This window comes from Ylistrum balloti, unplaced genomic scaffold, assembly GCF_031769215.1.
Source record: "Ylistrum balloti isolate Yb309-2 unplaced genomic scaffold, AGI_CSIRO_Ybal_v1 Utg369658, whole genome shotgun sequence".
NCBI lineage: Eukaryota > Metazoa > Mollusca > Bivalvia > Pectinida > Pectinidae > Ylistrum > Ylistrum balloti.
Window position 1 is genome coordinate 788,894 of NW_026781910.1, and position 20,540 is coordinate 809,433.

Below are 20,540 nucleotides of genomic sequence, written 5' to 3' on the forward strand. Positions count from 1 at the left end.
CATGGCCCTCTTCTTAACCATACTTAAAGTGTACCTTGAGTGGTTGCTATGTTTTGTTACTAAACACTTTATTTTATACAATAAAAGACCAAGAAAATGTGAAAGTCTGATTCCGAGATATTGTGATTGACCTGACATGCACACCTTTGACTCAACGGCAATAGCCTCAATATGGGTAGCCCATATCTGTGACGTCACAAGTATAACGCTATTGAAACAGCCTATAGGTACATACCAGGAAGCTTCCGTCATGTGTTCGATATGCAAGCTTTTTAACTACTTATGTGATATATTCCATTGACACTGACTTCTGTAGGTTACATTTAAAGTGCTACATACATAGAAAAGTGACTTTTTATTATTATTATTTCCCTGTTGAGTAGACAAGCAATGTACAGTATGTGGATGTCTGAACACACGCAGATGCTATCTAGATTGATATGCTTTCATAATTTGTGAATCTAGTGACTGTAAATGTTATACTTTTTTGTATAATCCAATTGATCTCTAGAAATTATGACCATTCCTTAATCTATATGTTGCAAACCGACAACTGTTTAAGAATTCAGTCATATTAATGAAAGTACACCCGCCTCCTCTTAGTTCTTTACAAATGCAGATAAACTATTAGAACATATACATTACAAAAATCTATACGCATAATGAGCAGCAACATGCGTATTTGAATTTGTAGTGATAAAGGCCGGAAACAAGACAAGCCAAGCTAACCAAAATGGCTAACTCAACCCTAGGATTCATGAGGAGGAATCTGAAGAATCGTCAGACAGGAAAACAACATATCTAGCATAGAGAGGAACACCAGACTAGACATAAGGTCGCTATATTTCACCACGGACTTGTGATAGATACTGTTTGTCAATGATTTCACACGATATTGCGCGTCGGATTCAAATTTCTATTTATAAATCATGGCTCTAAATCCACTATATACGTGTAGTATTTGACAAGAAGTGACGGAGTAACGGCACAAGCCCTCGCTCTCTCTAACTAATTAATCATCGAATCCCAAAAACTCCTTGTTTTTAAAAGTCGAACGAAGATTTTTTTTTTTTTTTTGGCTTTTCGAGTTGTATGTTTTATCTGAAATTGAATCATATACGTCTCTGATTGAATGCACTACCGCAAATGCGTGTGTTTACCTTTGGTGATTATGAGAATTCGTTATAAAAAAAATACCACATGAAACCAGTGTCTGCAGTGATCACATCCCTTAGTGTCATACGATTATTTAATTCCGTAGAAACAGTAGATTTCGTCGTTGAACTTCTACCGTCTATCTCCATAGTCTTTGTCATTCCCATGCTTGGCATGAGACTCTATATTCTTGCTGAAAATAAACGCATTAATGATCCTACTTTTTTCTTACTTTCACTTTACCTGCGTCCGTTCATGTAACTCGGTTTGAGTCCTGTTTGGAAAATGAGTAATTTCTCAAATGACAGAAGACAAGAGATAGACATAACTGATGCAGTAAGTATATCGTTTGAAAAAATTATACGCAAAACGTCAGCAAACGGTAAGAGTTCGAGCGGATCTCATCTTCACTCTGAAAGTTAAACTTGAGTTTATTTGTTTTTTTACTTGTTTGGTTGGTTGACAGGGTTTTCATCTCCGTGACTCCTCCAGTGTCCCGGTATCGTCTCACTGACGAACGTCAGTGTTCTGGCGACGTGTATAGAGTTTTTTAAACATCGAACCAGAGTATATATATACATGTCTGACCGAGCTAAAAACCAGAAAAGAACAAATGAATATGGATTAGGAATGCAAATTGGCCTATTATACGCCAATTGGGGTATTAATTTGTTAATGAACATAGCCATAATCGCTTTAAACTGAGCTTGTATAGCCTATCAAAAATTGTTGCCCAAATCACATTAATTTAGTCACAAGACATCATAGAACTGCAAAAATAAAAATAAAATTGCATGTGGAAAACTATGGAAAAATAGATGCAGTACTTTCAGCCTATATGGCTTATGTTACTATAGTTTAATAGGACAGGAAAATCACATGTTCCTGTCGAGTGCCTCGGAAAGGAATTGAACTAAGATATTTAACATGATAATCAACCAGCTCTACCAACTGAGCTGAAGAATAACACTATATACACCAACCTGCTCATATTACAATAGTACGTCAAGTCTCTAAGAAGCTAGCACTTTCAGTAAACATCCATTGTAAGAAAAAATTCACTTTGTCATAAATTAATGTGACTTTTAATAATATATTGCAAAAGATATTGTTTAAACAATTTTAGTTATTTTCAGTAACAAATGCATACCCCAAGTGGTGTATGGTAGACCAGTTTTCGTATTTTTCACGACCTGACAAAGATCTTTCTTCACCAGCCCATCTAGTTTCAAGCTTCAAAATCAATGCATGTCTTTCAACTTTATGAAGTGTTCATCTGAGATAAAAAAAATAAGAAAGAGTTGTCTCCTTTGTATTCCTATGCTGAATTTGTCAGTGCTCACTGTGTGTAATTGTAACAAGTCCACCATACATCCCTGGTAATAGTATTGTAACAAGTACATTCTTAGAAGTTGAACTGACCAACTCTGAACCCTAGACAAAACTTATCATTGTACAAGGTGGTTGGCAAATACCCAAATCCAGTTTTACTACATCTCCTTCAGACTATTCTCAAACCAAAAAAAAAAACACATACTTTTACTTTTGTGTATATATTTAACTAACAGTCTGCCTCCCAGCCCCCATCCAGTTATGTATGACAGAAATCTGGAAAGGAAAAACAAGTTCCAGTCAGAGTGTCAGAGTGAATGGTGAATTGGCACTGAATTTAGTTCCAATACAGTCAAAAAGATACATATTCATAAAATGGGAAACAATTAATTTTGAATGGTTGTTGTTTGGGATGGAATGAATATCTTCTGTGCAAGCATTTTTTAATATTGACTACGTCTCTATATACACAGCGTGACGATCTCCTGGCCTGTGTGAAACCTGGAAAGTACTTGTGCGCCGGAGTATTCATCACAAGTGAGTCATATTCTGTGTGGTCAAGACAATTTGTGCTCTATACGATGTTGACTTACTCTGTAATTTTCAAAATACTGAATCCATTGAAATGATCATTATACAAATATTAATGCTGAATGCCAGCTTCCACCTACCCAGTCAAAATCATAATGTTGTCTGGGCTTCAATATTACAGCCAGAATAGTTAAGGTTTTAGGGGGACTGGGTAACATCAGTTATCCAATTTCAATGTGAAGTATATCTTTTATGTTTATGTAAATTGTGAGTTTTAAATTTCAACATCTATGCCCATACCTCTTACTGAAAAAAGTAAGGTAAAGACCATGAAGCAATACCCATATTTAGTAGTAAATTTATCTTGTGTCCAGCCATTTATTTGCATATATCACCAGTGTATTATAACATTGAGCAATTTTCATTGGCTGCACTAATCAGAAAGTGATTGTGATGTCATGATATATGGACAATGATGTTAGGTAATGAACTAAACATGGCCCAACAAAATGGCTGCCTCCATTTGAAATCTTCCTTAACATAATATTTCTATGTTATGTGATAAAAAGTATCTTAAATTTGACTTCATTGGATGTAATATTTTATGTGATATTTTACTGAAATTAATTACAAATTATTATCTTTTAAGGTTTTTCTATTTTTCTTCAGCACTGGGTGCAGCTTATGCTTCACAAGAAATTTATATGTACAGAACAAAGAACTTTGTAAAGAGCCGAAACCGATGGTTACTTCCATTTGGAGCAGCTTTTATAGCCTCTTATGGTTTCTTTATAAACATCTATCTCAAATGTAGGAAAGAAGTGCTGAAGGACTATCCCCAGTTAAACAAGACTAGACAGCCATCTTCATCTAGTAGTCCAAAATCAACTGAATTTGATGGTATTTGGTTTTGAAGTTTGGTTAGGAAGAGCTTTCATTTATTTCCCACAATTTTTTTCGTTTACATAAAAAACATAATTTTATCTGAAACTAGTGCTTTTATGATGTCAAGTTTAATGGTTAAATACACATTCATGCATGCATTCATTTTCTGGTAATACGCAATTAATATTAGGTAAAGACTAAAGATGGTTTAGGGTTATACACCCAGTGTCATATATAAATATATTGAAACAAATGTCACTTTTTTTTATCAGTGCCAGGATAGACCTAGGTATAAGTAGATGTTAAGTGTCTGGTACTAGACAGCTTAAGTTTAACTAATGAGCCAAATAGTTCAACTTTATATTGTGATTATGACTTTTTGGCGAAATCTCAATAAATGAATAATTAAAAAAAAAAAGAAATAAATAAATACCAGGTTTGTGGTAATCATCTCATCCTTTTTCTTATTCTTTTTATTTCAGATGACGAAACTTCAAGCACGTAGAAAGAAAGAGAATGTGTATTTAAACACTTTATTAAAGGATGGCCATGCCCCAAGGGAGATAATTACCTAGTTGTATATACATAGTGAACAGCTGTCAGTGATTGTTTGTTTGGCCATTTGTCATCCTGTTGTGTGTGAAACAGTTTGCAAGACTGCTCAAGACTGTTCAAGATCAAACTATATTCTGTTTGTCTACCTCACGCTCTGAAACATGCATACAATACATTGTGGAATGACACTGTACTTTGATCGAGACTTGATTAATCTTCATTCATTAAGCATTCTAGCTGTTAATTTGATAATGGAGAAAAGCATATGATGTGTAGATTATGTAATGAAAACATGTTAGCTTATCATTTAAAGTTGTCATCAAAATGTAAAAGTTGCATCTCTTTAAGTGGAACACTGACCCAGATAAGCATGTACTGGGATCCATCTTGTATAAATGTTAGATCTCTGGCCCCAAGGGTTTGGAGGGATGGGACCCAATTTAAAATCCTACTCCTCTTGTAAGAATGATTAGGTACTGCCCAAATTTAATCTGAAGCAGTCTTGGGTAAAGGGGAATCAATTTTGTATAAATAGCAGGTCTCGGCCCCCTGGGGCGGGGCCCAATAAGGGAAAAGAGGAAATCCTACTCATCCTGTAGAAATTAACAAGTAGAATAAGGATGGAGCATCAACACCTGAAGGATACCTAGTTAAAAGAATTATTATTTTGTATCAACCTGGAGTTTAACATATCTGAGATTTGGGGCCCAACAGGGGAAATGTAAGTTTGGTCTAAAGCAATTTTTATGATTGTGAATCTGACTTCACTTTGACCACAAGGCTAGGACCCAATAAAGAGATATCATTTCAAAAATGATTTGTCATATTTGAAATTCTTTGTGAAGTATATGAATAGCTGAATTAGCAAAATGAGAGATGCAGATCTCTTGAGCCTCTTATTTATAATTTATAGAAGCAGAATAAAATGCAAGCAAAATGTCAACGGTGTCAGTATATTTTCAAACACTAACACATATCTCATTTTAAACGTTGTTCTAAGTCCTGTGAATAACTACTGTAAGATGGACAAGATCTCATCATCATAACAAAAAGTATTTGTTTACTTCCACGTGATTACACATTGTAAAAGATAAAAAGTACCCATAAACAGCACAAATACACAATGTTATATGTCACACTAAACTGTCTCAATTAATCAAAGAGAACAATCGCCAAGGTAGAATTATATACAAGGGTATCACACATCCCTCAAATGTGCACTGTCATCCAGTATGGTAGTTTTAGCCAACACACATAAAAGTGCATCTGCAACAATACGTTCTTTTTGAGATCTCATTTTAATTTGGTGTTTGCCAGATTAGTATGCAAAACCAATTTATTCACCCTTTTATTTATTCATAACTGTATCTAGCTCATGGCAACCCTTGACAAATGTTTGATTGTTTAGAGGAATATGAATACTCAAGTCAGAAAGAAACAGAGGTAAAAAGGAATTGTCTTTGGTTTATGAAAAGAGGACCATGCAGAAAGAAGTGAGATCAATCTTCAACTGGATGACCATTTTAATTAGTTTGTACTTGACATTCTTCTGAAATCATAAAATTTATATAAAAATTATGGGGCTGGATGCCCTCCTCATCCATATTTTAAAATTTCTTTTGTTACTGGATTTTCCTCTTTGTACCTGAGTTTGATGTAAACCCAACCTTCCCAGGAAATGATGTGTAGCTTTTGTAATTCATATTTTGTCATTAAGTGACATTTTTAGATCACCATTTCAAAGTATATCAACATTAATATCTCATTCATACCATTTGAATTTTAATTCGAATATTGTCACATATAGGACAAATAAAAAAAAATGATAAGAATTTTCAGGGATGCATTGACACTGAGTTGAATTGATATTTAATGCTTGCTCAGTCTCTCAGACTATAATGAAGAAGCATTGACAGACCTTGAAGAAGGAGAGTTTCTAATACTGCTACTTAAACTAGAATCATTCCAAAGTTTCTTTGCAGAAGGAAAGCATGAATTTACAACAGTTGTATGTGGAAATGTTGTTGTCTCAATAGCTGTGTGTTTTGTAGATTGTATGAACCTAAATTTCCAACATCCATTGGCAATAAGTCTGAAAGAAAATTAGGTGCACAGTTATTCATTATACAATAGAATAAAGACAGTGAAGAAGTGATCCCAAGATTCCAAAGTTGTTCAGTTGATATACAAGACCCTTATGCCATACTCTGTCAAAGGCTTTAGAAAAATCACAAAATGTCAAACTAGAGTGCTCAAGAGTTTTAGAGGAACTATTGAGTGATAGAACTCGATAAACTTCGGAGTTGTGGAGTGGTTCGGCGAAAATACATATTTAAACATAGGAAAATATGACATAGGTTTATGCCATACCACTGAAATTATTTTTAAACATTCCACTGTTACCTGTTCAGCCTATGAATTCTAGCACCAGAAGTATTTTCTATAGCACCAAGCTTAGCGATATAAAAAAAGGTATTTAATTTAGTTTTATAACTGAAATTCATCTCTTAATGAACTCCACAATTTTAGCTGTTTTGTTTTCCTAAATTTAAAATGCAGCTGCAAATTGAAATAGATAATCCTCCTTTGATTTTAAAGGAAATGTTCAACTTTGATAGTTTCATCTCTATATGAAAAAACCCACGTCCCTTTCCCTGGAAACACATCATGCCGTTCATTGCCCACACAAGTTCTGTTCATGAACCCACCACCTATCTGATTTTTCTACAAAAACTAAGCAAGAGAAGTGGAGAAAATTTATATCAAATTGGTATAGTTATCACCCTTAACATCCGTTTTGAATTTTTAAAATTTAATTTCCGTGTTTAATCATTTTATCTTAATATCAGTGTAAGTTAATTATTGGTCGCGGTTTTATTGATACTATTTTGATTCATTTATTTATAACCTTTTTTTTTCTTTTTTTTATGATCTTACGGAATTGAAAAAGAACAAAAAATAACACTACATGTAGTACATATTGAATGGTGTTACTGTTACTATCTTTACATAAAACTGAAAGCTTAAGGGAATAACCATACTTAGTAATTCCACATGCATCACTTGCATATAAAAATGAACAATGGGTAAACTTTTATTAGAAAATCAATATGAATGATAATGGGTCCATTCGAAATTGTGACCAAATCAAACAAGATGAACGAAGAAAGCCTCGTAAATCTCACTTAGTATAAAAGAAGCGGCAGCGAAACAACAGCGATTGAAAATTCCGGAATGTATGCCGTTTTCATTTTAGTGGAAGAAACGGAAGTTGACATTCTTCAGCTAGTGATAACGCCACGGGTGTACAACCAAGGATGTCAGGGTCAAAGTCTACACTGACTATCGCCAGGCTAGTCAGAGACGTTACATACATTTTCATTGACAACATGGTGTTAGTTAAATGTGCGGCTTTTTTCGGCTTGGGAGCTGCTCTGTCGTATGGCATAGGTTTATCCTGCACCTTGACAACACTGCTGGTCTTCGGTGTTTACCTTGTCACAGGCGGCTGGCGTTTTACATGGGTCGTTATAAACACTCTCCCAAGAGATCTCAGGTAATGTTACCCGTCACTTTGCACTATGTTTACCAACTATCACGAGATTACCAACTGGTCCGAATCAGACGTTACATGCACTAGTCATACAACAGAGGACTAGACTAATCAATTAGGGGCTAGCTAACTCAATGAAAATGTCTCTTTGTGCTAATACACAGGTTATTTTTTTTCAGAAGAACTGGCCATCATTCTCGAACCAAATGAGTTTTTTTGTTTTTTTTTCCAGAAAAATAATTAATCTTTAAAAAAAAGGAAATAATGTATATATAAAACGAAAACTAAAAAAAAAACCTCATCTTATGCATTGATTTCTCAGATTTTGACTTCTTAAAAAAAAAATAATTAATTTGCTGAAAAGTTTTGTGTCATTTGTGAGTATGGCTGTCAGTATAACTTTTAAAGATGACAATATCCAAGAGGGAATATTGATGTGATATTTATCTAAATAGTCTTAATAAAGGCTTTTGATAAGGTTCTCATCGTTGCCTCTTACACAACTTAAGTTTCACGAATATAGAATTGGGTCATATCTAAAGAACTTTTGAATAATAGACATGAAAGAGTAGTCCATCCTCGAAACTCCAGGGGTTGCAACCACTTTGGGTCTCTGCACCCATGAAACTTGTGGCAAAATTGTAGGCACAAGTGAAGTAATTTGATTCATTCCTGGAGAACAAAAACTGACCAATCATAGGGTTATACACTGCTTTTGAAGATTACGAAGCAATATCCAACTTAAAAGCCAGAATAATATATACCATTATTGGACCTCGAGATTTGCTTGATGTACGTAAGGGATCAAACTAGTTTTTCGTCTTGTCCACAATGTGTTGCACATGTATTCTTCTGTTTTGCAAAGACATGTTCTAGAGGTACAGATAACAAAAGTGATTGTAATCCCTGGAGTATCTAGGATGAAAATAGTCATAAATGTTTCATCATCAAAAATCACAAAATACTCCGTGGAATTCCACAAGGAAGTGTACAAGGGCAAATTTTATTTGTCATTTATATCAAAGATATGTCAGAGAATACTGTGTCATCATGTCCCCTTTTTGTTGATGACACAAAAATTACACTGTAAAAACTGGAAATCAGGATGACATGAATATTCTACAACAGGATTTAGATCAGCTGCAGAAATGGTGGAATGATTGGTTATTAAAATTTCACTCTAATAGATGTAAAGCACTATATATAAGGAAATCAGGGTAAAAAGAACATAACTCATGAAAGAACAGAATGATAGACATGAAATTTTAGAAAGTTCAAGACCTGGGTGTGATGGTAAATAATGGATAAAATTTTCAAAACCATATGCAAAATTCTGACAACAAAGCAAACTCAGTGTTGGGCCTTCTCTGAAGATCCTTTATAAGCCCTGATGAAACCATGTTTTATCAATTCAAAGCATTGGTTAGGCCACATCTAAAATGTGCAGCATGTATTTGGAACCTCTATGAAACAAAAGACATATGGATGATAGAAAACATACACTGAAGAGCCACCAAATTAATACCAGGATTTTAAGAAGTATATCATTTGAGGAAGTGACTACAGAAACCACAGCTCCCTACTCTGATGTATAAAAGAATGAGATGAGGCTTGATAACTGACAATGAAATAATTGATAAACAGTTTGATAAACAATTCTTTAAACCTGATTATCTTTGATACTAATGAAAGAACTCAAGGTCATGATTTTAAACTGTATACCATCATAATGCAGATTCAAGCAAAATTCTTATACATTTATTGACAAACAGAATAGTCCACCTGTTCACGTGGTAAATGCAAAAACTGTCAGGACATCTATTGGATGATCATTTCAAGAACATAATTTATGACTTTTAATTAATATGATATGTACATTTTCATAAAACCTAATGAAGATTGAAGATGAAGATGACAGGGTTTAAGATGTCTTTTGTATAGTGTTGGAAGTTTTATTTACTAAAGGATGTGAAGAGATCTTGAAATGGTGGATGGCAAGGTCAATCCCCACCCCTGGTTTTTTCAAAATGGGCTATCCAGATACTAGATATTCCCTTTTTCATAATACATAGTATTCCCTGAATTCTAGATTAAACCCTGTCTATGATTAATTGCAATGTGATACATACTAAAACTAGCCACATCTACATTCTGACAGAAAGATAAGTCATTAATACAACTTTAGGTAGATACAGGTATTCTGTGGTTGTTTGTATACTTTATATTATGGAATTTTGAAATCTTACTTTGTTTTACATTTCAGGGGGTTGTCTGTATTATTGAAAACAAAGTTTATTATAAGAGACCATTTAAGATCAGGAACAACAATAGCAAAGTTATTTACCAAGTCTGCAAACAAGTATCCAAACAAAGCCTGCATCTTGTTTGAGGATGAAGTCTGGACATTTCAAGAAGTTGAGGCATACTCCAACTCGATTGCAAATTATTTTTACAATGCAGGATTTCAGAAGGGAGATGTGGTATCTATATATATGGATAACAGACCACAATATTTCTGTCTCTGGCTTGGATTGTCTAAGATAGGAGTAATTTCTGCTCTGATCAATTACAACCTCCGTAAGCAGCAACTCACCCACTCGATAACCACAGCAGAATCTAGGGCAGTCATCTTTGGAAGAGAGTTCACTGATGGTAAATTTTCATTCCAAAATGGTTACCACTTTTTCTTCGTTATATGTTTTAAGTTTTCAAGGTTGCATAGGAATTTATATACAAGAAATAAATTATATTAAGGTAAAGAAACCCGTCAAATTTCTTTTGGTAATATATGCAGGCCTTGAAAAGATGCTAAGCATATGCATATGAAATTAACATGTGGGCATAAACAGGAATAAATGTCATTCTGATCAATAAGGCTATTTGGGAATGGATCAATGGTAAAGCGATTTATTGGGAAAGGGGGATAAATCATAGTGTACAGATTTGGATATATGATCATGAACCTCTCTAACTTTAAACCTGAAACTGTTTCTGTTGAATAAAATTATATTTGTGAATATTGTAAAGTTAATCCTAAAATTTTGTTTTTAGATATAAAGGAGGCAGTGCATGGAATTGGAAGGCTAAAACTGTATGTTACTGGAACCAACAGTTTAAATGACCCATCGATAACATGTCTGGACCCATTACTTGAAAAGAGCTCAAAATTTAATCCTCCAACTGTTCCTGGAAATTTCAGTGGTAAGATAGTGTTTACTTTGTCTAATTTTGTCCTTCCTGTGAGAAAAATTTGACTTTGTCATAAAAACATTAACAAATAAGCTGAATTATTAACATTTCATTGATTGAGAACAATTAACAACTTATTGTTTTCTAGAAATGTGAATGAAAACTGGGGTAATACAATTTATGAACCTCCAATATAGCATATAAATGATTGCTTATCTTATTGTGTTCTATTTATTTTATTTATAATTTCCAAGGGCAGGCAGACAGCACTCTTTCAAAACATCAAGCCTAAAAAGAAAGCACTTTTGAAGGCTTCCTTTTCACAAAGCAATATCTCTAAATAAAAATAATGTATATGTGTAGATTTAGTTGCTCTTTCTTATGGAAATAAAAGATTTTAGAAATCATGCACATTTATGAAGATTCATTCATAATCTACTCTTAAATGTTAATATCTTGAAACAATTTTGTCAGTACATGTATGTCTGATAGTGAGAGCTATTGTCTAAAGTCATCAGCACAGGTACTGGGTAAATTGTTACAAGCCTATTTGGACCTTACCTGACATGTGTATAACAAGTTCCTTGGTCCCTGTGGTCAGTAGTATGTAATGGTATTGTTTTTAAATCTTACAGAGAAATTGTTTCTAGTGTTTACATCAGGAACAACAGGACTACCTAAGGCTGCTGTTATCACACACACAAGGTAACAATGTACAAACAGAAAAGTATAAAGCTGCCATGAATGTTTAAATCTTTTAATGAACAGAGGATGTAGATTGTAATTACTAATTACACAGGTATGCTTAAACCATATCACTAAACATGCTTCAGTTATTGGGATACTACTGTTATATAATAAACATACTTCAGACTTTTAAAGATCAACAAAATGTGATTACTGGCCCCTAATTCTACATTTACATTTCATTGACAGGTTTTTCTACATGTCCTTTGCCATCCAGCAGATGTACCGTCTATCAGGGAAAGACACACTTTACACCTCTCTTCCCTTATATCACACTGCTGGAGGCATTCTGGGGGTGGGGCAGGTTGTCCTGGGTGGAACCACTCTAGCTATCCGTCGCAAATTTTCTGCCAGCAAGTTTTGGGAGGACTGTGTGAGATATAACTGCACTGTAAGTAAATAAGTGTGTGTTTGTGTACTGATTTCCATTATAGTTCAGTGTTTTTTATATTATTGTAAAATTTTTATCTTCATTTTTTGCAGGCTGCTCAGTACATAGGTGAAATATGTCGGTATTTACTTGCTCAACCACATCGTAACTTTGATCGTCAACACAAAGTGAGGCTTATGTTTGGTAATGGTCTGCGCCCACAGATATGGCAGGAATTTCAAGATCGATTTGGTGTTCAACAGATGGGAGAGTTCTATGGTGCCACTGAAGGCAACTGTAACACATGTAAGTGTTGTATACTTTAGATTGAAGTCAATTTCGTGGTGATCTTCACTCTTGACCTACTCAACCTGTGTCAGAACTACAAGACAAACTGTGGACAGTATTATATATAGATTAAAACTTTCTAAACGATAAGTGAAAGATGCAAAATCCAAAACGTTCTTCCATTTTCACATGTATTTTTATCTTCTGGCCACATGATGTCACATAATTATTTAAAGTTCTTCTAAAAACTTTACACAATGGTTTCAATGTAGTTCCATTAATGTCAGGAAAATTCCAATACTGCACTATATAACTTAAAAATTATAAGGAAATTGGCTTTGTGGTTTAAATCTACAACTTATTTATTTCAAAGATAATAATTTTTGTACTTTCAGCTGAAGTTTTATTCATAGCATTTTATTTTCAGGGTTTTTCTGTTGCCATAAAAAGAATGAACATAATATACAGTTATGTAATTAATGTCTTGTTATAATATTCTGTTGTCGTTGATTAACAGTAAACCCAGACAATAAGGTAGGAGCTGTGGGTTTCACCACCATGATAGCTCCATTCTTGTACCCCATCACACTCATACGAGTAGATGAACAGGGCGAACCAATTCGTGACCGAAACGGTGTCTGCATCAGAGCGAAGCCAGGTAAAATGCTTTGTACATGTTGTGATATTTCAGTAATTTGAATAATCATTATTTCATTCATATTATCTGTGTAAATAGATAGCCCACAATACAGTACAACTCTCTGTGTAAATAGATAGCCCACAATACAGTACAACTCTCTGTGTAAATAGATAGCCCACAATACAGTACAACTCTCTGTGTAAATAGATAGCCCACAATACAGTACAACTCTCTGTGTAAAGGGATAGCCCACAATACAGTACAACTCTCTGTGTAAATAGATAGCCCACAATACAGTACAACTCTCAGTGTAAAGGGATAGCCCACAATACAGTACAACTCTCTGTGTAAAGGGATAGCCCACAATACAGTACAACTATCTGTGTAAAGGGATAGCCCACAATACAGTACAACTATCTGTGTAAATAGATAGCCCACAATACAGTACAACTCGCTGTGTAAATAGATAGCCCACAATACAGTACAACTCTCTGTGTAAAGGCAGTGCAACTATCTGTGTAAAGGGATAGCCCACAATACAGTACAACTCTCTGTGTAAAGGCAGTACAACTATCTGTGTAAAGGGATAGCCCACAATACAGTACAACTCTCTGTGTAAAGGGATAGCCCACAATACAGTACAACTGTCTGTGTAAAGGGATTGCCCACAATACAGTACAACTATCTGTGTAAAGGGATAGCCCACAATACAGTACAACTATCTGTGTAAAGGGATAGCCCACAATACAGTACAACTCTCTGTGTAAAGGGATAGCCCACAATACAGTACAACTATCTGTGTAAAGGGATTGCCCACAATACAGTACTACAGTATCTTACATCAGTTTCCATTTCATACTGGTTTGTGGATTATGAAAGAAGTTTAAAAAAAAAAGATTTTGAGTCTTTAGCAAGCATAAACGAGAAATTATCATGTGTTACATATGTCACATATAAATGGATGAAAACAACTGTTTTCCTTTTAAGGAAATGAACAACAATTATGACAGATATTGCAGAAAATGTACTTTTCCTTGTTAACTAAATAATCCTCTCATGTTTATATACATATATATATATGGTGGCCATTGTTATGTCAGTATTATGTAAAAGCTTAATTTATGAGTGTGTGACATCGTTTCAGAAATAGATATTGGGATAGTCCTAACTTCTCAACTGGCTTTGTTACATGAGATAATACACATATTACTTTATGAGTATATTTACTGAGCAATTAGGTGATAAATATAGTTATGAAGTAAATAACAATTGTAATCTATTGAAATTCCACACATCATAAACAGGTACTTGGCAATAGGACATTGTCTAATTTGGAAGGCAGAGATTTTCATTCTGAGTGAAAACGGCCATTAATTCTTTATTATCTGGAACTCTCTACAAACATGACAAATGAGGTGTATCATAGGTATTTGGTTTATGTTGTAAAATGTAAATCTGCTTGTAGGTGAACGAGGAGAGCTGGTAGGGAAGATTGTGAAAGGTGATGCTTTACGAGAATTTGATGGCTACATTAACAAGACAGCAACCAACAAGAAGATTTGTGCCAATGTTTTCAAGAAAGGTGATTTGGCATTCCTCACAGGAGATGTGTTGATCATGGATCAATTTGGCTACTTCTACTTCCAGGACCGCACTGGCGACACATTCCGATGGCGTGGCGAGAATGTGTCTACTACGGAGGTGGAAGCTGTCATCAGTAACATCGTCAAACTCTGTGACTCGGTTGTATATGGAGTAGAAGTACCAGGTATGGGGATATTGTTATCATCTTCATATTTTACAGGATAATTTCAAATAACTATAACAAGATTTTTTTGAAATGTTCTTAAAAATATATTTCTTGTCACTAATTGTATAACATTCGAACATGAGATTTTTTTGTGAAGTTTTACTGTAAACAAAATTGCTTGTAGTACACTGACCCTCTTCAGTTAAGTGTCTCTCTCAGACGTCTTTTGTTACACTGTTCAACTTTTTATGATTGTTGCAGGCTGCTAATGGTATCACAATTTTCAGTTAAAACTGTCAGGGCCTGGAGGATCACTTTATAGGGAAAGAATTATTTTCATATTCGAAGAGTAAATGGTGTAATATTTTTTTTGTCTCCGGGATACTCATCTTAAAATTGGGGGGAAAAAACATTAATAGAAGTGATTGGGGCTTTGAATGTTGTTATAACTTATATAAATGTAACATAAGGGGAGTAGCTATATTTAGGCACAATAATTTTGAATTTTAGGTTTAAAGGATAAGAAGAATGTTACTAATGATTTTTTAGCTATTGACTTTAATGCTTAGGGATTAGCTATATTTATGAACAATGATTTTTATTTTTAAAATTACAAGGAAAAGGAAGATGGTACTGGTAATCTTTTAGCTATTGACGTTAGTATTGGAGGCTCAAAGAGTAACACTAATTACTTTGTATGGTCCTAATCATGATAGCCCAGCTTTTTACTACTGTGCTGATTTTAATCTAGTTTTGAAACCAGACATAGTAATTATAAACATAAGTAATTCAAAAGCTAGAGAAAATGTGTGTGATAGATGATATATTTCGGAAACATCATGAGCATATTTAAGATATATTGGTGAAAGAGTAATCCATTTAAACAGGTTAGTTTAGATTTTTAGGTCACCTAAGAAAGGTCTCATGGTGATCTATTGTGATACCCTTTTGTCCAATGACACTTGTCCGTCCTTAAACATTAGTTAGAATTGTTAGTATACAATGACATTTCAATGTTATGCACATATTGACCCCATCTGACCCCCAGAATTAAAAGATAAAAGGGTATTATTATACCCGGAGATGCAATTGTAAAAGGAAAAATGATAAGAGTCCAGGTTTGGATGGTTTTACTGCAGAATTCTATCAGATGTTTCTGGAAACAATGAGAAACTTTGTTGTTAGGTCCTTGAATATTGGTTATAATAAAACAAACTTTCTATTACACATAGACAGGGTATTATTACTTGCATACCAAAAGGAGATAAACCTAGACATTATATTTAAAACTGGTGACCTATAACATTTCAAATATTATTTACAAAATAGCATCAGGGGTTGTGGCAAATAGGGTAAAGTCTGTTTTAGGTAAACATGTACAAGGTCAAACATGATTTTTAACAGGGTGCTACATAGGGAAAATACTAGACTCATTTATGACATAATAAATGAACTTTACTGAAGAAAACAGTATACACTGTACTACAAGTGCTTCTTATCATAGACTTTGAAGAAAACCTTTTGATTCTGTCTCATGGGAATATATAAACAAAACACTTGAATATTATTTTTTGGATTTGTGTAAGTATATAAAGTATATGTATGTACATAAATATTTGATACAATTTCACTGTCACATGCCTGGGTAGTTACAAAATAATGATGATTGTATTTATCTCATCACTACTATATATTACATCGGAGTGATCTGAAATAATTTAACAAGGTGTTAACATTTTTGATTTTCCTCAGGCGTAGAAGGAAGAGCAGGAATGGTAGCTATTGAGGATCAAAATGACAATTTAGATTTACGTCACCTACAGACAGAACTACAGAAGTGTCTTGCCTCATATGCTCGGCCTGTGTTTGTTCGTCTGTTAAAAACTGTCGCCACTACAGGTAAGTGTCCTGTAATATATCAGAAGTCACTTTAGGCCTACTCCACAAATTACATATTAGGACGAATGATTATGACATTTTTATGTCACATGAGATGAAATGGTGTTTGTCTGTCCATCAGATATGTGGTTACCCTATTGATTACGAAATGATGTCAGTCTGTCCATCAGAGATGTGGATACCCTATTGACTATGAAATGATGTTTGTCTGTCTGTCCATTAGAGATGTGGTTACCCTATTGATTATGAAATGATGTCTGTCTGTCCATCAGAGATGTGATATTCGTTTTGATTACGAAATAGTGTCTGTCTATCAAACAAAGCTCTGGTTGCCTATTGAAGTGGTGTCTGTCTGTAAAACTAAGTGCTGGTTGCTCGATTGAAATGGTGTCTGCCTTTTAACCAAAGCTCTGGTTTCCCTATTGAAATGGTGTCTGTCTGTCAACCAACGTTTTGGTTGCCGATTGAAATGGTGTCTGCCTTTTAACCAAAGCTCTGGTTGCCCTATTGAAATGGTGTTGGTCTATTAACCAAAGCTCTGGTTGCCTATTGAAATGGTGTCTGTTTATTAACCAAAGCTCTGGTTGCCCTATTGAAATGGTGTTGGTCTATTAACCAAAGCTCTGGTTGCCTATTGAAATGGTGTCTGTTTATTAACCAAAGCTCTGGTTGCCATATTGAAATGGTGTCTGTTGGTCTTTCCATTCAAAGCCTGGTCTGTTTCTCTTGGGATCATGATTGACTTTGATGTAATTGATATGTAAAGATTAGGATGGTAAAGCCTTAAGGTCATTACATAAAATATACTCATGCTACCAGGATCACAGGTTGCATGTGTATATACACCTACTTTAGGAATGTATATTCAGGGTATTTAGAGATAAGACATATATATATGAGACAGGATTAGATTTTCTCACCCACTGAAAGACTGAAAGACTTTAATAGTGAAAGGAAAAACCTGTTAAATAAATACACAGGTATATTTTTTTGAGTCTTAACCAAAAGATGTACATTTATTTACAATATAACCTAACTTTTGAAGACATTATTTTATCATAATTGTTTAAATATGCAGTGTTTGTGTAGACCATGTGGTACTCTTGTTATCAGACAATTTATGTTTACATTATAGTGATGTGATAAAATTGTATCTATGTTATATAAGTTTAATGTACTGTTATTTTGAAGTGCACTACATAGAAAAATGTTTTAGTAGGAAGTAATTTGGTAATATTAGGCAGGGCGATTTGTAAGAGTTGTTAAGGTGATTACTATTTGTTGTAGTTCATATGTTATAGGATGCTGGATAAGTCAACAACCACAAAAATCTGAAACAGATTGTCTACTAATACTGCTATTTAACATCAGATATGTCCCTTTAAAGCTTTCTCAATATATGTAGATTCTTATTGTGGTTTCAGTATGTACAGAATTTTGAATTGAGAATATCTTTGTTGATTTTACAGGGACATTTAAGTTGAAAAAGGTGGAGTTACGACAGGAAGGATTTGACCCTAACAAGTTGAAGGACAGACTATTTTATATGAACTCGAAGAGTGGCAGCTATGAACCAATCACATCACAGGTGTATAGGGACATTTGTAGTGGTAAAATTCGCCTGTAGATGTTGGACAGCTAGATAATTAAACAATTATCCTCAGGAACAAATCACCTTCCATGTAAATGATGTGATATGGAAATTCCTTCCATGGAAGCCTGTCAGTATGCTCATAGTTTTCTCATTTCTACTCCCAAGAGAATTACGATATTGTCAGATTTCAAGTGATATGTGTATAGCAAAATGTTAATATTATCAAAGTCCCATGGTTTCCTTTTTCATGTCCTTTCTACGTGTAATCCGAGTGTATTCACTCTTGAAACCCAAAATGGTCAGTGGGCAAATATTGGCAATATAAAAAGATTTTGGAGTGAAAATGGGTAGTAGAGCAGTGTTTTTCTGGCTAAATGGGACAGTATGAGAATGTATTCCTGGATGAAAGTTGGCAGTATAACAAGTTTTTTTTAGTACAGTGTTGGCAGTATAATAAGGTTTTACTGAACAATTGGTGGCATTATAACAAGGCCTTACTGGGTGAATGTTTTCAATACAACAAGGTTTTACTTAATGAATGTTTGGAGTGTAACAAGATTTTACTGGACAAATGGCAGTTTTGTAGTACAATGATGTTAATATAGCAAAGTTTTACTTAACCATTGTTTTCACTATGCTAAAACTTAATAATGTGTTTGGCACACACAAAATGTTTCCATCAATCACCTTACATACTTTGAAATAACTAGATGAGGGGTGCAGAATCCTACCTAGTTTCCACCATTGAAGACATAACAACAATGACTGTTCACCCATTACTTGAAATCTTGACCCACTAATAATGTACATGAATTGAACTAATATTTTAGACAGGTGCAGATTAATTTCATTAGATGTTATAAATCATCCCTACCCTTTATGTCCCGGTTTTCTACCTTCTTATGTTTTTTCTTGTTTCACAAAGAAGTGAAGGGAGTGTGTTAACATTAGGGCTGTAATGATATACTGATATACTGGTATAAATTATGTATATCATGCTACAAAAACACATATTGGTATATCACATAATATCACATTTTCAACATTTTTTATTTATTAATTTGTTAAGTTTCTTATAAGTAAAACCTTTATCTTAACATGAAATGGCCCTGCATGTTCATTAATAACTTAGACACTTTCAAAAATGAAGCGTTTGTAAAAATGAAGTGTTTGTGTGACCCTGTAAGTGCTTGTAAAAATGAAGTGTTTGTGTGACCCTGTAAGTGCTTGTAAAAATGAAGTGTTTGCATTTTGAAACTGTGAATCAATTGGTAACATAAGATTGTGATAGTAATCCATTTAAGAACATAGATGCACAGTTAATGGCAAAACTAATAATAATGAAAGGTGATTAATTATGTTGTGATATAGTCATAATGTATCATGATACACCACGATGCACTTTAGCCGTATCATAACACCCCTAGTATACATCCCTGATATAGGAATTGTTAATGGTTAGTGACCATTAAGTATAGCCATTTCTTCTCGAATAAATACTTTATATTTGTTACATCCTTGATCTGGTGTAGTAGGGTTTGTCATTGTTGCACTGTGTTTAAGTTATAATTACAATATCATTTGGATAGAAGTCTTGAAAATATTTGTTAATACCAAGAATTGTGCAATAAGGTTTCTTATCCAGGAAGTTCAATGTTGGGAAAGAAAATGTGTTGGGTAAAGAAATTTAAAATTGAACCATATGAAAAGGTGTCTAGATATTTTATAGTGCAATTTCCTGTTTCATCAACTCAACATTGATGAATCTTTATGATGACATGGATGGGTCACTTCTCTACGTGACTTTTCTTCAGGGGACATGTATGGGTATTTGATTGTTGGTAGTTGAACTGCTGTATATATTGAAGGTTTACAGTACATGTAGGTGTTATTACAACTTATTTAGGCTTTAAATATTCAGTGGCATTTTAGAACAATGTGATGTCACTTATTAAACAGATATTATCACTAAGTAAAATGTAGATCCTTTTTAGTGGTTGGCTACAAAACGACCTTTTTAGATAAATGATATATCACAAAATGATATAATGA

General features: G+C 34.0%; 2 protein-coding genes across 2 annotated transcripts; both read left to right on the forward strand.

Moving 5' to 3' along the window:
- The first annotated feature begins 1,404 nt into the window (after positions 1–1,404).
- Positions 1,405–5,272, forward strand: LOC132558208 (uncharacterized). The gene is made up of 4 exons (XM_060222746.1): positions 1,405–1,491; positions 2,961–3,024; positions 3,688–3,918; positions 4,386–5,272. The coding sequence occupies exons 1-4, from the start codon at positions 1,441–1,443 to the stop codon at positions 4,406–4,408; spliced, it is 369 nt and encodes a 122-aa protein (XP_060078729.1). The 5' UTR covers positions 1,405–1,440; the 3' UTR covers positions 4,409–5,272.
- Positions 5,273–7,775: 2,503 nt separating this feature from the next.
- Positions 7,776–19,458, forward strand: LOC132558355 (long-chain fatty acid transport protein 1-like). The gene is made up of 10 exons (XM_060222905.1): positions 7,776–8,014; positions 10,275–10,663; positions 11,063–11,212; positions 11,836–11,905; positions 12,137–12,338; positions 12,431–12,623; positions 13,123–13,263; positions 14,711–15,013; positions 16,748–16,894; positions 18,364–19,458. Exons 1-10 carry the CDS (start codon positions 7,776–7,778, stop codon positions 18,519–18,521), a joined length of 1,992 nt encoding a protein of 663 aa, XP_060078888.1. The 3' UTR covers positions 18,522–19,458.
- The last annotated feature ends 1,082 nt before the right edge of the window (positions 19,459–20,540 follow it).

What these genes read in the sequence shown, in the direction of transcription:
- LOC132558208 (XM_060222746.1), top strand. Translation starts at nt 1,441, where the DNA reads ATGAGTAATTTCTCAAATGACAGAAGACAAGAGATAGACATAACTGAT. An exon ending in CGCCGGAGTATTCATCACAA is followed by an intron (nt 3,025 to 3,687) that starts GTGAGTCATATT and finishes ATTTTTCTTCAG; the next exon opens with CACTGGGTGCAGCTTATGCT. An exon ending in AAAATCAACTGAATTTGATG is followed by an intron (nt 3,919 to 4,385) that starts GTATTTGGTTTT and finishes TTTTTATTTCAG; the next exon opens with ATGACGAAACTTCAAGCACG.
- LOC132558355 (XM_060222905.1), top strand. Translation starts at nt 7,776, where the DNA reads ATGTCAGGGTCAAAGTCTACACTGACTATCGCCAGGCTAGTCAGAGAC. An exon ending in GTGTGAGATATAACTGCACT is followed by an intron (nt 12,339 to 12,430) that starts GTAAGTAAATAA and finishes CATTTTTTGCAG; the next exon opens with GCTGCTCAGTACATAGGTGA. An exon ending in CTGCATCAGAGCGAAGCCAG is followed by an intron (nt 13,264 to 14,710) that starts GTAAAATGCTTT and finishes ATCTGCTTGTAG; the next exon opens with GTGAACGAGGAGAGCTGGTA.